Below are 18319 nucleotides of genomic sequence, written 5' to 3'. Positions count from 1 at the left end.
ATCATTTCATCCGTTAACAACCCAAAATTACAATGCAAAGATAAAGATCTCAATCCTGTGAGGAAGTCATCGAAACTTTCATCATATTTTTGCTCTCTAGTATAGAACTTGAATCTGTTTAAAGCAATACTTGTAACAGGCTTAAATCTTTTTTCTGTTCTTAATAAAGCCTCATTATACACATTCAAATTATCACCGCTTCCATAGCTCTGGGAAGTAATTTGAGGCAATGATCTAAAAATAACTTGCCCTCCGAACCTAAACAATGCAAAAAAATACTTTTCTTTCTTTCTGCCCCCATGTGTTCGCCATCTATAGCCTTCATGTTTGTGATAAATTCTTCCTTCCATCTCGCCCAAGGCATGGGAGGATCACCCTTGGACTGCAAAAACTTTGCTGGGGGTCAAATTGCATAGTTACACGTTGTATTAAGAAAATGTAACTAGCAGAATTAAATACAGTATATATGCATCAACTAAGTTTTAAATGTGTAACTATATATTGTGTGATAATAGAATGATAATTGTTATACTATGACTCTTAACATATTAATATCATTTTAAAATACCCTATCATTTAAAAAAAAAAATTAAATACCACATTGTAAAGAAACACCACATTAGTTGTCCTTTGCGTTGAAATGAAGAGTAATCACCGTCTAGTATTTCTTCGTAGAACACCAGGAAGAGAAGCTGGCTAACTTTGAGGAATAAATGGTTGCGTAGTGTTTATTTGTAGTTTACCAGAAAATGAAGAATAAATTGCTGCGTAGTGTTAAACTGTAGAAAACAAGAAAAACGAAGCATTTAATGTCGTGTAGTCTTTAGATGTAAATCACCGTATTTGTTCGTGTTTTGTTTAAGAACAGTTGCCCCGGTGATAAAAATGCCCGCTGATGACATCAGACGTAAGCGTGCTATGTCCTGACGAAGATCAACGCGCTGACTTGTGTAACGTCTCGACGAAGATCAACACGCTGAAATCATTGCCAAGACTCGGTTGCCATGGACGTTCGTCGGTGTTGGAATTCTGCAGTGCCGCTTAACAAGCGTGAGTGAAACTCAAAAGATGCAACAAACTCCCAATGTACACGATGCGGTGCCAAAGTAATGACCGTCTTGTAAGCTTCCCATAAAACTGACGGGGAACCAACAGATGCAGTGTTTTCCGCAAAGAAGTATTTTGAGGCTTTGTGGATTTCCTTTCAAATTTACGGGACTTGTAAGTATCTGGGGTAAATAGGGTAAAGCCTCTTACGGGACATTTGGTGGTAGGAGTAGGTTAACACTACTGGTGAGTGGTCTGATATACCTCTGGGTTTGATCGTAATGTCATCAACGTTCTGCAGACTGGTTTCCGATGTCAAAAAATAGTCTATTCTAGATAGACTGTTGTGTGCATTTGAATGAAACGTGTATTGTTGTGTTGTGTGATGGGTATGCCTCCAAATTCAACCAGCCCCAGTGCCTCCGCGAAACTCTGCAAGCGAGAGAATCCAGGTGCCTGCGTCCTCACCGAATATCTGTCTAACTTAGCATCCATTGTGGTATTAAATCCCCCCGATAATAAGGTCTCCTTCCGGCAGGTCTCCTCTCGCCAGTGGTCTAGCGTCCGATATGTGCCCATTGTCCGTTACATACGCCAGTGGTCCGGTGTACAGGAGGCGGATCCACACACAAAACTTAGGGACAAATCCCAAATGAGGAAGGACAGTGAAAAGGTAACTCCACTCCACCATATCAAAAGCCATCCTCGCATTTAGGGATATGACAACCGCCGGCTCTGACAGGGCTGGTGCTTGAGCCATCGCTCCATGCAAGCGTCTGAGGTTTAGCGCAGTGTTTCTATTTGGCATGAAGCCTGATTGGTCCGGGTGAACTAAATGCGGGAGGTGTGCCATCAGTCTGTTTGCCAGTACTTTAGCAAACATTTTTGCCTCCGCATTGAGCAGGTATATTGGGCGATAAGAGGTACACTCTGACAGAGGTTTACCAGGTTTCTGGATAGCCACTATTGTGGCCAGTCGCTGGTCAAGCGGCAGTTTGCCTCTATCTAAGCTGTCGGTGTACATTTGCAGTAAGTGTGAACTGATAGTGTCCGCCATCTGTTTATATAATTCTATCGGGATCCCTTTGGGTCCCAGCGCTTTGCCTGACTGCAGCGAGAAGATTGCGGCTTGCAACTCGTCCTCTGTGAGATCCGCCTCCAGCTTCAAGGAAGCCTCCTGAGTTAGTTTTATGCATTTCTATACCTTTTATGGAGGCTGCTGCCTCGGCCTCGGACATGCCCGATGCCGATATATAAACATCTCGGAAATGCCCTGCCAATGTGTGTTTAATGGCCCACGGGTCTGTTGTGAACTGTCCCTCTGCTGCCTGTAGTTGCGCTATTCCCTTAGTGCTCTGCTCTCACCGATCAAGCCAAGCCAGGAGCTTCCCGTCCTTGTCCCCTACATCATATACCTTATGTCTGGTTGCTGTGAGGTTGGACATCGTCTCTCTTCGCAGATGATCCCTATACTGTTGTTGTTTGAGGTGCAGAGTGTGCGTCGAGTCAGGTGTGGGGTCCGTCGAGTGGTCTGTTTCGGCTGAGTGTAATTCTAGCTCTAGATCCATTAGTTCTTTCTTTTTTTCTCGTTTGTGTCCCGTATTGGAGACTATTGCCTGCCCCCTAATTACAGTCTTGTAAGCTTCCCATAAAACTGACGGGGAACCAACAGATGCAGTGTTTTCCCCAAAGAAGTATTTCGTGGCTTTGCGGATTTCTTTTAAAATTTTCGGGACTTGTAAGTATCCGGGGTAGATAAAGTAAAGCCTCTTACGGGACATGTGGTGGTAGGAGAAGGTTAACACTACTGGTGAGTGGTCTGATATACCTCTGGGTTTGATCGTAATGTCATCAACTTTCTGCGGACTGGTTCCGATGTCCAAAAATAGTCTATTCTAGATAGACTGATGTGTACATTTGAATGAAACGTGTATTGTCGCGTTGTGTGATGGGTATGCCTCCAAACGTCAACCAGCCCCAGTGCCTCTGCGAAACTCTACAAGCGAGAGACTCCAGGTGCCTGCGTCACCATTGGATATCTGTCTAAGTTAGCATTCATTGTGTCATTAAACTCCCCCCCCCCGATAATAAGGTCTCCTTCCGGCAGGGTAAGCAGAAATTCACTAAGAGCTGGGAATGCCACTGTGTGGAGCGCCGGGGGGATGTATACTGATATCACATTAATAAGCTTACCTTCCCATTGACCCTGTATTGCTGCAAATCTCCCCTGATCATCTTTTCTGGTTTGGATTACTATGAAGGAAGAGTTTTTCCGCACCAGGATACCCGTTCCCCTGGAGCCCGACGAGAACTCCGAGTGTACCACCATCTTATACCCCATCTATCTAATGCCTTACACTCAGTGACTGTGAGGTGTGTTTCCTGCAGGAGTGCCAATGTGGGAGCTTGTCGTTTCAGGGCCTGTAGCACCAGTCCTCTCTTAATCTTGTCTCCTAGCCTGTGTACATTCCAAGTGAGTAGTGTGACGGGGGTCACCTCAGCTTCAGGGGCTGTGTCCTGGGTACAATCAACTGGGGTGTGTGATGCGGTAGTTAATGAGCGTGAGCCGTAATCCAACCATGTTATGTGGAAACCTGTCAGCCAGGGGATATTCCACCATGTTATCATTGCCGTTACAAATTAGAACAAAAAAACTCGGAACCCATACTTCCCAACCCCTTGTCAAACCCTCCCACCCTGCCTCCCTGCCCGACGGACTCTGAACTTCCCGCTACCCCAACTCAGCAGACGGCTTCATCCCAACCCAGAACAGTGTACTTGCGTGAAGGGGGTAGAAAGTCCATGGAGAAGCGCAGACCTTCCCTTCCCTCCATAGCCCGCATCAGCCCAGTGTCCAAAGCCGGCGCGTCTGCAGCGTTATCTATGTTTGGGTGTCTATTGATCGGCCCGCTTTCCAGTTTTATCCGTGGGCGAGGTCGTCCACTTCTGTCCGCTGTGAACATTCCCGGTCTGATTGCCTTTGATCTTGGCTGCTTGAATCTCCGTTCTCGTTCCGATAGCGTTGGCCTCTATTCCCGCGACATGGTCCGTCTACTCGTCGCCAGCCTTTTTTGCACCGTTTTTTCTTAGCTTGTTCCATTGACACTGGCAGTACACTACTCGTGCATTATTTACACTTATTGTGGTTTTCTGCACCGTTTTTTCTTTGCTTGTTCCATTGACACTGGCAGTACACTACTGGCTTTCTTAATGGCGGGTACGCACACCAATCCTACCCCACCTGACCTCAGCTGACGTGTGGGGACATAGGGGGGTCAGGAGATCCGACCGCGACGGAGGGGCCCTTTCCTGCAGGATCCGATGACAGACACAAAGTGCCTTGAAAGTGACTCTTTCTTTAATTGGGAGTCAGTGTAACGCGGCCAGGGCTGCCCTAGCCGATGCCCTTCTCGGACGCCTCAAAATAAGGCGGGCTGCCACATTCTGCACTCCCTACAGACGGAGCATACACTTGGTTGTTGCGCCTAGATAAAGGACATTACCATAGTCCTGGCGCGACGTCACCAGGGCATGAACCAGAGTCTTCCTAGACGCTACAGGGAGTAGGTCCAAGGTTTAACGCAGGACCTTCAGGATCCCAAAACAGGCGCCTGCTACCCGTCTTGTTTGATAGTCTTAGGAAAGACTGGGATCTAACCAAACTCCCAAGTTCTTTGCCTGCACACAGGGCGTAGGTGACCCCCCAAGTCCTGGGGGCCACCATGCCGATGACAACACAGTCGGGGCCTTACCCACCACAAGCACCTCTGTCTTGTTGCTATTCAACTTCAGGCAGTTCTTAGCTATCCATGCAGCCAATTCTTGCATGCATGCCATGAAGTTGGAGGCAGCCAACTCCTGTGCCTGGGTCAGGGAGACCACCAGGTGCGTTTAATCGGCATAGGATACGACCCTGATCCCGACCCCTCAGCAGTCTCCGCTACGGGAGCTACATAGAGATTAAACGGGGTCGGGCTCAGGGTCGAGCCCTGCAGCACTCCCTGGTTCAGCATGATGACCCTGGAGTAGCGTTTGCCCGGTCTCACCTGGAAGCAGTGACCCGACAGAAAAGATTGTAGGCAATTCAGGGCATTGCCAGATACCCCACCCTTCCTCAGACACTACCAACGTGTGATGGGCTACAGTGTCAAAGGCGGCACTTAGATCCAACAGGATCAAGGCCACCGTTTGACCTGCATCCACAAATTGCCTGATGGATTCAGTGGCAAGAAGCAGCGCGGATTCTGTCGAGTACCCAGCTCGAAAGCCGGACATGGTCCCAGCCCTACTGGCCTGTCTGCATCCCTGGATGATCCTGAACCAAAAGTCAACTCGTCTTGCAGCCCAGCTACCTCCAGAACCTTGGGAGGACTGCCTGCCTTCGATCAAAACCAAGGTCTCCAGGGAAAAGCAGACCTATTCACAAAGTGGCTTGGTATACTGTAGGGGCGTTGTCTGGTATGTAAATACAACAGCTAGGCCCAATCAATTTGCATACTCCGCCTCTATCTGCAAGAATAACATCCAACACCATTCTGTTCTGTAAAGTTACGAGACAGTCCGCCTGAAGCTCAGCGGTGAGGTCTCAATGCCCCCACCGTATTGTTTACTGTAGCCTCGACAACGCGAATAAGGTGTCTGATGTCTCTGCTATTAGCCATAGGCCCCCAAAATTGGAGGAGTCCTTTGATAAAGTCCCCTCCCTCTTGTCCTGCCGTGTGGGGCTGTATATGTTGGAGGAAGGAGGAAAGCCACATAACACGATCCCGAAAAATTTATCAGCAACCATGTGACAGACAAAATATGTACCTTGAGCTGGTATTAACAGAGGAGAAGTCTGAGATGAAAAAGTATAAGTATGGTTACAAGTGCTCTTTCCTAATTGGGCTTTGACATTCTGACCATTCCCTTGCAAACAGTAATGGCCTCGACAGGGTAGAGTCCAAACGGGTGGAGATCTTTTTCGTCCAGCCCTATCTGTAAGGCTGTTTTTGTATCGGGTCAAGTTCCAACCATCATATGCTTGCTTCTCGTCAGGTGGGATCTTCCCACCTTCACCAGTATTCTTTGTCATGGCTACTATTCCCTTCATCAAGGGTTTGTGACCAAACATCAGTATTAACAGGGTATCGAGGTTGGTGCTCATATGCGTTGGAAAACATGGCCAGAAATGCCCAGGAGGATCCTTCATAAGAAAACGGCAAGACTAAAAATAGCATCCCCTTATCCGTGCTGTGAGGCATGAGCCCACAGACCCAACAATCGGTGGTGTTAGTGACCAGTTGATGCTGATGCAACAACTGTATGAATGAATTGTTAAAGTATTCCGTTCTCCTGGTCTGTTCATGTTCAGAGAGGGTATGTAGCTGGTGCGGGGAGACAGTAGTGTGAAAACATATAGGGTGAGAGGTGGGTGTAGGTACAGGTATTGGCTGCAAAGTGTGAGTAACCCAACCCACACAAGCTAATAAAGCACATAGAAAAATCAAAACACATAATACTACGCCACATCTACTAAACAATAATTTACAATATTTCTTTTTCATTTCTGCTCTTTTATCATTTTCCGATTCACCAGAATTCATCCTCTAAAGTGTTGCTCGTGGCAATCTTCCTATCTCACTTAGTTGTGGTTATTAGCCGTCCTCTGACACTACAGGTCCTGCACGCCTATTGCCACTACTCAGGTCACAAACCAAGTCTCCTACCACGACCCTGCAACTTAAATTGGATGATTCCAGTATCACACAGGAAAGGAGAGAAAAAAATATATATGCAATTCAAAATTTGAAATGTAAGTTCAGAAAAAGGAAACGTTTTCAAATGTCTCTTGTCTTTCTAGGCCAAAGATTGTATTTGTTTTTGTTCGGCGCAGTCTGGTCCTGAAAAAGTGTCTCTGGATCAGTTGTATCTATTTTGAGATGCGATGGTACAGCTTCTTGCAAAACATCATCGTCTTCCTTCTCAGTCCGAGTTCATTCAAGGTACAAACCGGGGGACCCTTTCTCCTTCAAAATCACCTATACGTTTGCGGACCCACTGGTCAAAAGGCAAAGGCAAGGGTACATTTTTGCAGTGCACACCATGAATGCATTCAGTTCTTTTTCCCAACAACCTTCACGGCTGTACGTGTCGTCAGCAGGACCTGTCTTGGCGGTCCCCAGCGAGCTCCAGATTCTTTTTTCTTTGGAAATTCTTCAGACACACCCAGTCCCCAGGTTGGATGGTGTGCCCGGGATCGGAAGAGGCCTGAGGCAAAAGCGTCTTGTACCTGCTGATGGAGAACACGCAATTTAGTGGTGATGTCATGCAAATAATCAACCAACATTGGATACTCTATATCCGAGTACTTTTTGGGCCTAGGGACACCCCAGACATTAGCCTGGCATCTGAACACAATTTCATATTGGCTAAGTCCCACACGAGAATGAACAGCTGTTCGGGTGGACAAGAGAGCCAAAGGTAAAGCATCGGCCCAGGCAAGACCCGTGCTGGCCTGTATCTTTGCAAGTTTAAGCTTGAGAGTGCCATTATAGCACTCTACCAAACCCGCTGACTGAGGGTCATTTGCCGCATGGAATTTCTGCTTAATACCAAGACCTGTACATACTTTCTGCATGATTTGGCCCACAAATTCACTTCTATTGTCACTCCAGACAATTCGAGGTAAACCAAACCTCTGGAAGTATTCCTTCAGAAGGACCTTTGCTGTAGACAAAGCAGTATTATCCTTTAGGGGTAGGCCTCTATCCATCTAGAAAAAGGCGCACACCACCACAAGGACATCCTTTAGGTTATTGCATCTCTCCATATGAATGTAGTCTATCTGCAAAACACCTCAAAAGGATATGTTGGGGGAGCAAAATGGCCTGCTGGAGTTGATGTCCCTCTTCCTGGGTTATGCATTAAACAATGCAATGCTTAACTAGATTGTCTGCACATTTAGGGATTCCCGCATTCTGCCATACCGTAGCCAAAAGCTTGCATATTCCTTTCACACTGATGTGGGCTGGACCATGCGCCATAGTCACTACTGGAAGTACAGAGGCGTCTGTTAGCAGCCAACGCTGATGTTCCGACAATTCTATCCAACACCCCGTCACATCTAACATTCCCGTACCATGTTTCCACTTACTTAATTCTTTCTCTGTAGCCTCTTCCTGAATCATTTTCACACTTTCTATTGTGTCCTCACACATTCCTCCTTGACTGACCCATCTGGCAGGTCCAGCAAAATACATACGACTTGTCACATCTCTAGCTGTCTCTTTTGCTATCTGATCCGCGAAAGCATTTCCTTCACCTACGTCATCAGTGATCCTCTTATGTGCACTACACTTCACAATCGCTATCTGAGTGGGCAAGGCAAGTGATTCTAAGAGGTCATTTACTAGCTGGCCATGCTGTATTTTAGTACCGTGTGAGGTAAAGAATCCTCTTTCCTTCCAGAGGCGGCCAAAACTATTGACTACCCCGAATGCGTATTGGCTATCTGTGAACACATTCACTCTTTTTCCTTTAGCCAATACACAAGCTCTAGTCAGAGCTATCAATTCAGCTGCTTGGGCTGAATTCTTCCTAATGCGTGCTGTTTCTACAATTGTATGCAAGGTGGTAACAGCATAGTCCCAAGGGATCCAGAGAATTGTAGATCAACTTCCTATAGATGGTTGAGATTGCTTTTTCGGTCAGGGGATTAGTTAGCAGCTGGTCCTCCAGTGGGGATGCCTCAGGCAACTTCCCCCCCCCTTCCCAGATGTTACCCTGCAGAGCGTGACCCACCTGCAAATGTCAGAACCGTTTTTAGTCGCCTAATTCATACCAACCGGACCATCGAGTTGCACCTCCACCAGCAAATGGTCTGAGATTCCCCCTGCTATGTGTGTAGCGGCCCTAAAGTCATCTTTATGGACAGTCCGGGTGAAAAGATAGTGCAGGCATGCCAGACTACCATGTGCTGCAGACAGGTGCGTCCAGTTCTGATACCCTCTTGCGCTCTAGGGGCATTTATGAGTATCATGAATATAGTATAGGGTCAGTTCTGTCACTCCAGTTACCCCCAATGCGTGTATGCTCTGTCGTAAGTGTCTTACCCTTTCACAGGATGAGTCAGTCTTGTCTGGGTCTCTTTCCTGTTTCCCGACATTTGAATGGCACCTCCGAAGACTCGCGAGAGCAGTGACCCACCAGCAGGTTTTGTGGAGCGCTTTTGTCCTGGATATAGTGCTGCATTCAGTAGGGCACCCACTCTCTTTTCTTTGCAGTTGCCTGTAGATCAGCAGTCCCAAGGTAGCAAGTCACACCTGGCCTGTCTGTAAGTGCAGCCCCCTCTGGAGGCCTGACCATCAGCAATTGAGCCCACATTCAAGTCAGTAGATTCAGACTTTGTTGTGTTAGGAATTTGGCAAATGCAACCTTGAATGGGCCTGTTGGCAGCACACAATCGTCCTACTGGGCCTCAACAATCATGTTGTCGTAGAGTTTTATTTTCTACCTTGAACTGTTGGGAGAGTCTTGGCATCCCTCAGACTAGCTGGTCTTGCTGGATGGCTTTCCGGCTCGCCCTACAGATAACGAGGATGTGTCGGACCTTGCTTTTTCCAGGACAGCCTTGTCCTCCTGCTGGATAGTGAAACTCCCTTCCTTTTCTTACCAGACAGGCAGGCTTCTAGGCAGACTTCTAGGCTCTTGTGGACAGTTACACAGCTTTTCCATTAAGTAATTCAGCCTACAGGTGATGTCCATTCAATTTAGATAAACTGTCAGGCTGACACCATCCCTGGTGCCACAGCAGGCACCTGCTTACTTTGTAGAGCACATTATTCCTTGGTAACAGAGGACTTTGAACTCTGGTATAAATGAGGGAAAGATGGTCCCACTTGTATACACAACTGGCAGACAGGAGATGGTGTTTACTCTGTCACACTCTCACATTGCATTTATGCTACGCACACCAACACCGTAAACATGCACTTGATGTTATTGCAAAGTCTGGGCACAGGTATAGAAATGGAGCATTACATGGGTGTGTCAGTAGAAAGCCACTCCACTGACCATGATGCAAAGATCTAATCAGGCTATTGATCCTTACAACAGGGTGCATTGCCACCACCGCTCTAGCTGTTAAACACATGACAGTCTTCTGCCTTAAATGAGGGCACACTTGGTGTGACCCTCCAGGTCACAGGACCGGTCCAAGATCTCTTATAGCCCCTTGTTAGAAGTTGCACAGTACTGGGGTGGCAGAAAAATCTCATGTAATTGTTTTGTGGTAGATTTATCCCAGTAACGTGCAGTTACAGTTTTGACGCAATGTACTGGGGAGTTGCCACGAGGAACAGATTCTTCTGCCTTTCAAACCACATGCCATTCACTATTTCATACTGTTTTTCTGCTTTCATTTACCACTTGTTTTAAGCAGGAGGTAGATATATGCATGTGGTTGGTTGGGGGGGGGGGAGATGGGCGAAGCAGGGGAGGGAAGGGGAAAGATATTTCTAACAGAGGGGAGAATTGTGTGTTTCCCCCAGTTTGTAAAAAAACAGCATGAGTCTTGGCTGCTTCTGCTGCACCGAGTCTTGTGGGTCTTTTCAGTCTAATTTTTCTGTCTGGAAAAAAATGGTGTCCTGTTTCTCTAAATCCAGGTGCAGAAAAGCCTAACGACTGATAATCAGGTGGAATAAAATGAACACATGAAAGTACTCCTTAATTTCATTGCCCTTGATTCATACTCTGGACCATAGTTGAGAGATAGGTCTAGGCATAGTCCTCGCAACACACAATAGATTTGCGTGCGGCAGAGGCCAGAGCTCAAAAGTCAGGATACCAGATACAAGTAGGTGGTAACTCAGGGCAGCGGGAAACGCCTGTTGTCCGTGGAGGGGAAATTCCCATCCTAGAAATCTACATTAAAAATTAATTAATAGTATTCTATTTTCAATATCTTTTTGGTGCCAGTCCATATGACTTTAATGTCTGCTTTTGGGATTCTATGTTACAAGTCCATAGGGTACATGTATCCTTTCTGAGCTTAATAAAATGTTGGAAATTCTACAAATCCTCACTCCTAGATCCAAGTACTCTCAGGCTACCATTCTACACTCTGCTCGGTCTGAAGAACAGCTCAACACTTTCAAAATTTTGCAACTCTGCTTTGATATGGCTTGTAAATTATTTTTGGGGATATTTACATGTATTAACTATTTAATTTTAATACTATAGGTGATTGAAATTACGGACGAAGAAAGCAAGATTTAGCACCAGCCAACTGAATGTTAGTGCCATAAGAAGGATTATTTTGAAAAACTGAAGGACATCCAGCATTCTAAGTTTAAACAATTTCCAAAATCTAGGTGTGGCGAGGAAGTGGGAGCTGAGGAAAGTACTATACCTGTAAGTGAAGTCTCTAATTTTGCATTTCATTAACCCAGAGCAAAGGCATATCTGTCCACACAGCATCAGAAATAGTGCCAGAAAGACCAATCACAACGTCCTCATCTGAAATATTACCAGAAAGACAAATTGCCTCAGCATGACAGAATAACGTTCATCTAAAGCACGCATGATCTAAAGCATCATGTAATTCAAGAGAGGAAGCACACACTGCATAAAAGAAAGATATAACAAAAGGTTTCTTCTGCAAACCATCAAAAAAAAGACACTGAAAGAAGACTCCGAAGCTGACACGCTAACAACCAAAAGATTGGAAAATCACCTTTGTTCAACAACTGTTTTTAACCAGTTACGCAAGTTTGAGACTATCTGCCTCGGGATATAACACCTCGACCCACTCTGCTCACTCTGGCGAAAACGTTAAAAATTCACCACTTTATTGTGTTGTTCATGACCATCTCAGATTGTTTCCTTTTTATTGTGTACTGTTCTGTAATTCTATGTAAATCACCTCAACCTTATCTGTTGTGCAGGAGTGATATTTAAAACTGTTAAATATCAAAATGGATTAAATGAGCACCGTTGCGCTAGCTAATGTAAATAAATCCTTGTCTTCAGAACTACAATCCTTAACCTTACACCAAACACAGAACGGGTAAAAGGAACTGATGTTCTGCGACTGATGAGCCACAATATTACTGTGCATGTTCTAATGTTCTCAGTTACTGCCATTATGCCAGTGCAAAAAGGTACTTCTCAGTTTAATCATTAAATATCAGACTAACACCTTATCACTGCATTGCTAAGAACCTATACAAATAGATTTGAGAAAAAATTCAGTCACAAAATAAGTTGCTGCCGGATAGGCTATAACCAAAAGACTGTTATCTGCTACAAACATTTCGACCGGTGTTACAGGGCTGCATCCAGACATATTTTGCTCAATTCAAGTGTTAAGAAGATTACACACAATATCTTTTAGAGATAAATGCTGAACATTATCTAAACAAGCCCGACTCTAAAATCAGGTTCACTCTTACCGTGGCATATAAGCAAGAGAAAACTAAATGTAGAGATATTAACTCTAGTAATACACATTTTAAAAACACGGGCTGTGAGAACAATTCCAGTGTTCAAACCCGCCTCAATCAAAGCAAAATAACCCAAGTTGGGGAAAAAGTTACCTGTGCCAAAAAAGATTCAGCCATAAATCTCATCTCACTGAATTTGAGAGAATGCACACTGGGAAAATCCTCTCTCAGTGCTCAGAGTGCCAAAAAAGTTTCAGCAGTAAATCTAATCTCACTACGCATATGAGAATCCACACTGGGGAAAAACCTTATCAGTGCTCTGAATGCCAGAAAAGGTTTAGTTTCAAATCGCAACTTTATCGACATGCATTAACCCACTCTGAGGAAAACCCTTATCAGTGCTCTGAATGCCAAAAAAGTTTCAGGAGTAAATATTATCTCACTGAACATATAAGAATCCACACTGGGGAAAAACCTTATCAGTGCTCTGAATGCCAGGAAAGGTTTTATAACAAACAACGTCTTTCTCGACATGTAATAACCCACTCTGGCGAAAAACCTTACCAGTGCTCTGAATGCCAGAAATGTTTCAGTCAAAAATCCAGTCTCACTCAGCATAGAAGAACCCACACTGGGGATAAACCTTTTCAGTGCTCTGAATGCCAGGAAAGGTTTGGTAACAAAGAAAGTCTTTCTCGACATGCAATAACCCACACTGGGGACAAACCTTATCAGTGCTCTGAATGCCAAGAAAGGTTTTATAACAAGCAAAGTCTTTCTCGACATGTAATAACCCACTCTGTGGAAAAACCTTACCAGTGCTCTGAATGCCAGAAATATTTCAGTGAAAAAAGAGGCCTTACTGTACATACAAGGACCCACACTGGGGAAAAACCTTATCAGTGCTCTGAATGCCAGAAAAGGTTTTGTAAAAAACAAAGTCTTTCTCTACATGTATTAAGCCACACTGGGGAAAAACCTTACCAGTGCTCTGAATGCCAGAAATATTTCAGTAAAAAAAGAGACCTTACTGTACATACAAGGACCCACACTGGGGAAAAACCTTATCAGTGCTCTGAATGCCAGAAAAGGTTTTGTAAAAAACAAAGTCTTTCTCTACATGTATTAACCCACACTGGGGAAAAACCTTACCAGTGCCCTGAATGTCAGAAATATTTCATTAGAAAAATAGGACTTATTATACATATAAGGACCCACACTGGAGAAAAACCTTATCAGTGCACGGATTGCCAGAAATGTTTCAATACCCAACCTGATCTCGCTCGGCATAGAAGAACCCACACTGGAGAGAAACCTTATCAGTGCCCGGAATGCCAGAAATGTTTCATTGACAAAAACAGTCTCACTCATCATATAAGAACACACACTGGGGAGAAACCTTTTCAGTGCTCTGAATGCCAGAAATGTTTCAGTGTAAAAATCAGACTCACTAAACATACAAGAATCCACACGGGGGAAAAACCATATCAGTGCTCTAAATGCCAGAAAAGGTTTTGTAACAAACAAAGTCTTTCTAATCATGCAGTGACCCATTTTGTGGAACAACCTTATCAGTGCTCTGAATGCCAGAAATGTTTCAATGAAAAACGCAATCTCACGGTGCATGTAAGAACCCACACTGGGGAAAAACCTTATCAGTGCTCTGAATGCCAGAAATGTTTCAGTTTAAAATATAGTCTCACACAGCACATAAGAATCCACACTGGGGAAACCCCTTATCAGTGCTCTGAGTGCCCAAAACATTTCAACAGTAAATCACTTCTAACTGCACATGTGAGATTCCACACTGGGGAAAAACCTTATCAGTGCTCTGAATGCCAGAAAAGGTTTTGTAATAAACAAAGTCTTTCTAATCATGCAGTGACCCATTCTGTGGGACAACCTTATCAGTGCTCTGAATGCCAGAAATGTTTCAGTTTAAAAAGTAGTCTCACACGGCACATAAGAATCCACACTGGGGAAAAACCTTATCAGTGCATTGAATGCCACAAATGTTTCAGTGAAAAAAGACATCTCACACTGCATATAAAAACCCACACTGGGGAAAAACCTTAGAGGTGCTCTGAATGCCTAAAACATTTCAACCGTAAATCACTTCTAACTGCACATGTGAGATTCCACACTGGGGAAAAACCTTATCAGTGCTCTGAATGCCAGAAATGTTTCAGTGACAAAAGAAGTCTTTCTCGACATACACTAACCCACACTGGGGAAAAACATTATCCATCCATGCTCTGAATGTCAGAAATGTTTCAAAAACATTCGAAAAACATGTGGATGTCATCTGCCTGCAATTCCTGACATCTCGGGCATTTTGGTGGCGGTGAGGGGGCGCATTTCCTGATTTTATAAGGAGTGTAGTAAAGCCTATTGACCACGAAAAAATGGTTCTTTTTCAGACAGGCAGGCTTTATATGTTTGTATAGTGTCTTCAAGGATGGTTCAAGCATGCCCTCTGCCTGTGGTGCCATGGAGAAATTGTTCCAAACCCCCTCTTCCGAAGCTATCCCATTAGTAGATGTTGATACCATACCGAGATTTCTTTTATAATGGGTGTGAAGGATTGACTTAGCCTTTCTATTTCCTCATTACTTTTTATCTCCTCACGTTCCGCTGTATGCCAAGACAGCAATTGAAGATATTTAAATCTTGATAAATCTGTCCCTACCTTTGCCCTCAAGTACACCCAAGGGTATATCCCTTCCTCATCCATTAACTCTTTCCATTTCGTAATCCCAGCCCTTTTTATAGGTATGCCAAGGCATCGTTCAAGCAGTCAGGGGTACCAGGTGAATCCCAAACTGGAGCTGAGTCTGAATAGTACCCAATCCCACTGCTTACCCTTACCCTGTACCATGTTTCTAGGGCAGTTTTTAGTATCTTCAAACAAACCCACTTGAAGAATCTAGGAGATCCAAATTTATACATAAAGGCATCGCTTCCCCCTTCTGCTCTCACCATCTCTTCCAGCAATCTGCCCCAGGATGAGTCGCCTGGCTTAGTAAGTAGCATGCGTAGGCTCTTAAACTGGAATGCCACTACATATAGACTAATATCGGGGAGAGCTTACCCACCTTTTAATAACCTTCTTCTGAGTTTCTTCCAGGTCAGGCGCATCCCTTTGTCCCCCCACAGAAAACAACCTATTTTGTTCTGTATCTTATTTATGTCTTTCTTAGGGAATGTTAGCGGTATTGTGGAAAACAGGTAGGAGAGCTTGGGGAGAATGACCATTTTCACTAGATTCACTTTCCCATAGATTGACAATGGGAGGTTCTTCCATCTGCTAAACAAATGGTCCATTTCCCTAGTTGTTCTGTCCAGATTTAACTTAGGAATTCGATCCAATTCCCTCACAATATATATTCCCAGATATCTAAACTCCCGACTCTCAGTGCCATACCATTGATCTACGTTCCAACACATGACCTCAGTCTTGGATCTGTTCACCTTGTATCCTGATAATGCCCGAAACTCTGCTGTCAGTTCCTCGATCCGAGGAATAGCTGTACCTGGATCACCCGTATATAAAATCAAGTCGTCCGCGTACAGCGCCAGCTTAGAGCTATACTGACCTGACTGAAATGTGAGATTCCACTCTGGGGAAGAAACCTTATCAGTGCTCTGAATGCCAGAAATGTTTCAGTGAAAAAAGAATACTCACTACACATACAAGGACCCACACTGGGGAAAAAACCTTATCAGTGCTCTGAATGCCAGAAATGTTTCAGTGAAAAAAGAATACTCACTACACATACAAGGACCCACACTGGGGAAAAACCTTATCCATGCTCTGAATATCAGAAATGTTTCAATGAAAAAAGAATACTCACTCGGCATACAAGAACCCACATTGGGGAAAAACCTTATTGCATTGAATGCCACAAATGTTTCAGTGAAAAAATCAATCTCACTCACCATATAAGAACGCACACTGGGGAAAAACCTTATCAGTGCTCTGAATGCCAAAAATGTTTCAGCCGTAAATCTGATCTCACTGTACATTTGAGAATCCACACTGGGGGAAAAACACCAGTGCTCTAAATCTCAGAAAAGATTCAGAGGTAGTGATGGCTACATGCATCATAAGAAAACACACCATCAAAAATACTTCAGTGCTCCAAGTGCCAGAAAAGCATCCATTTTAAATGCAATCTCACCTACATGAGCAGACGCACACAGGGAAAAAACATTACCTATGCTGTGAATGACAGAAATTCCTATTTTTTGATAGGCACAGCCTCACTAACCATAATCCACTCCATACTGATGAAAACCTTATGAGTGCTCTGAATGCCAGAAAAGCTGCAGAGAAAAACGCTATCTCACCATGAGAAACTCCACACTGAAGAAAATCCTTATGCCATAAAAGCTTGAATCTGAAAGACAGTTATGCTTCATGAGAGATCCCACTCTGGGGAAAAACCTTATGAGTGCTCGAAATGCAAGCAAAGTTTTGGTCACAAATTACGTCTCACTTGTCATGAGCAAACTCACACGGGTGTGTTCTGAATGTCAGATAAGGTTTAGTCTTGAATACAATGTCACTTCACATGAGAGAATTCACACTGGATTAAAGCCTTATACAGGAGGGGAAAGCCAGAAACGTTCTACTCAGAAAGGAGATCTCACTAAACATGAGAAATGCACCCGCACCAGGTAAAAAGTAAGGTGTATCTTAAGTTGCAGAAAATCTTCTAACAACCTGACTTTACATGAGAAAACACTTATTGCAGTTGCAATAGGATTAATCAAGAAATTCTTGCAGGATAACTTAGGCTGCCCACATGCAACCTCCAAAGAAATTTCAGGCCTTGAAAATGTTGTAATTGCAACAAAATCCACAATTTGAGTATCTGAAAGTTACAAAACTCTCAAGGTCTTTACTTGACACAGAGAAGTGTTAGTACTTGCAAACATCAACTAATTAACAAAAAATTCACAATATTAATGTCTTAAATTTTCTCCACCCAAAAGGTTTCTACTCACACTTGTTTCTTAACATATGACTGAAATCTAGATTTTCATGCTAAGAATAGGTCTAGGCGGTGTTTCTCAATGAAGAACTCGGCAAAGTGTCAAAAAAACTCAACCGCTCAATGCAGAGTTCGGCGAGCAGCAGAGTGCGTTAGGGTCAATTTGAACCGCTTTTTCGGGGAGTGGCACGCTACTCCAGGATCCCAAAATGATTAGTGGTGAATTAGTGTAGGGAAATATAAAATGTATTTGAGAGATGGACATGTTGGTCTGTTAGTTAGGTTGAAAAAGAGACTGGACGGATAGATGAGGGAAGGTTTTGCATTTATATAGCGCTTGCTACCCCTGATGAAGTGTTGAAGCGCTTTTCAGCGAGTAGCATGCTACTCCAGAACCCAAAAAGATGAATAGATAGATGAATTATTGTGGGTAGGTTGTTTTATTATATAAATACAACTGTATTAAAATTTATGAAATTCTCTTGTAAAGTTGTATCCAAGTGGCAAGTATAGTCTCTGATAATAATGTATACAAAGTTGGCTTGCCATCAAGACTGATGCCCCGTAATATTGATGCAAAGTCAGTTGTGCTGAAGTATTTTAGACTCTTGTTGAATTGTAACATCCACCTAGTAGTGTTGTAGACGAATCTAGGACCCTAGTGTAATTTTCCCGATTCATGCCCTTATATAGATATAACTTATTATATCCTTATATAGGCATAAGAATCATAACCATATTTAGACATAGCCAATGCAGTCCAAATACGACATGGCTACTTCCACAAGTTCCTAGAATCCACAACGAATTCTTGGAGAAACTAAACTTCAGCAGTCCGGGACTTCCCCCTGC

At 44.0% G+C, this 18319-nt stretch overlaps 1 protein-coding gene and 1 long non-coding RNA gene across 2 annotated transcripts in view; both read left to right on the top strand.

Moving 5' to 3' along the window:
* Positions 1–872: 872 nt before the first annotated feature.
* Positions 873–18319, top strand: part of LOC147737863 (uncharacterized) — a 37530-nt gene continuing 20083 nt past the window's right edge. The window contains exons 1-2 of the long non-coding RNA XR_015303466.1: positions 873–1050; positions 11269–11439. This is a non-coding gene — a long non-coding RNA (uncharacterized LOC147737863). The remainder of the gene's footprint in view (positions 1051–11268; positions 11440–18319) is intronic.
* Positions 12340–14690, top strand: LOC147737864 (uncharacterized). The gene has a single exon (XM_086947812.1). It carries the CDS (start codon positions 12675–12677, stop codon positions 14544–14546), a length of 1872 nt encoding a protein of 623 aa, XP_086803938.1. The 5' UTR covers positions 12340–12674; the 3' UTR covers positions 14547–14690.

This window comes from Lissotriton vulgaris, chromosome 1_1, assembly GCF_964263255.1.
Source record: "Lissotriton vulgaris chromosome 1_1, aLisVul1.2, whole genome shotgun sequence".
NCBI lineage: Eukaryota > Metazoa > Chordata > Amphibia > Caudata > Salamandridae > Lissotriton > Lissotriton vulgaris.
The sequence above is the reverse complement of the archived record's forward strand: the minus strand, read 5'-3'. Positions and strand labels throughout refer to the sequence as shown.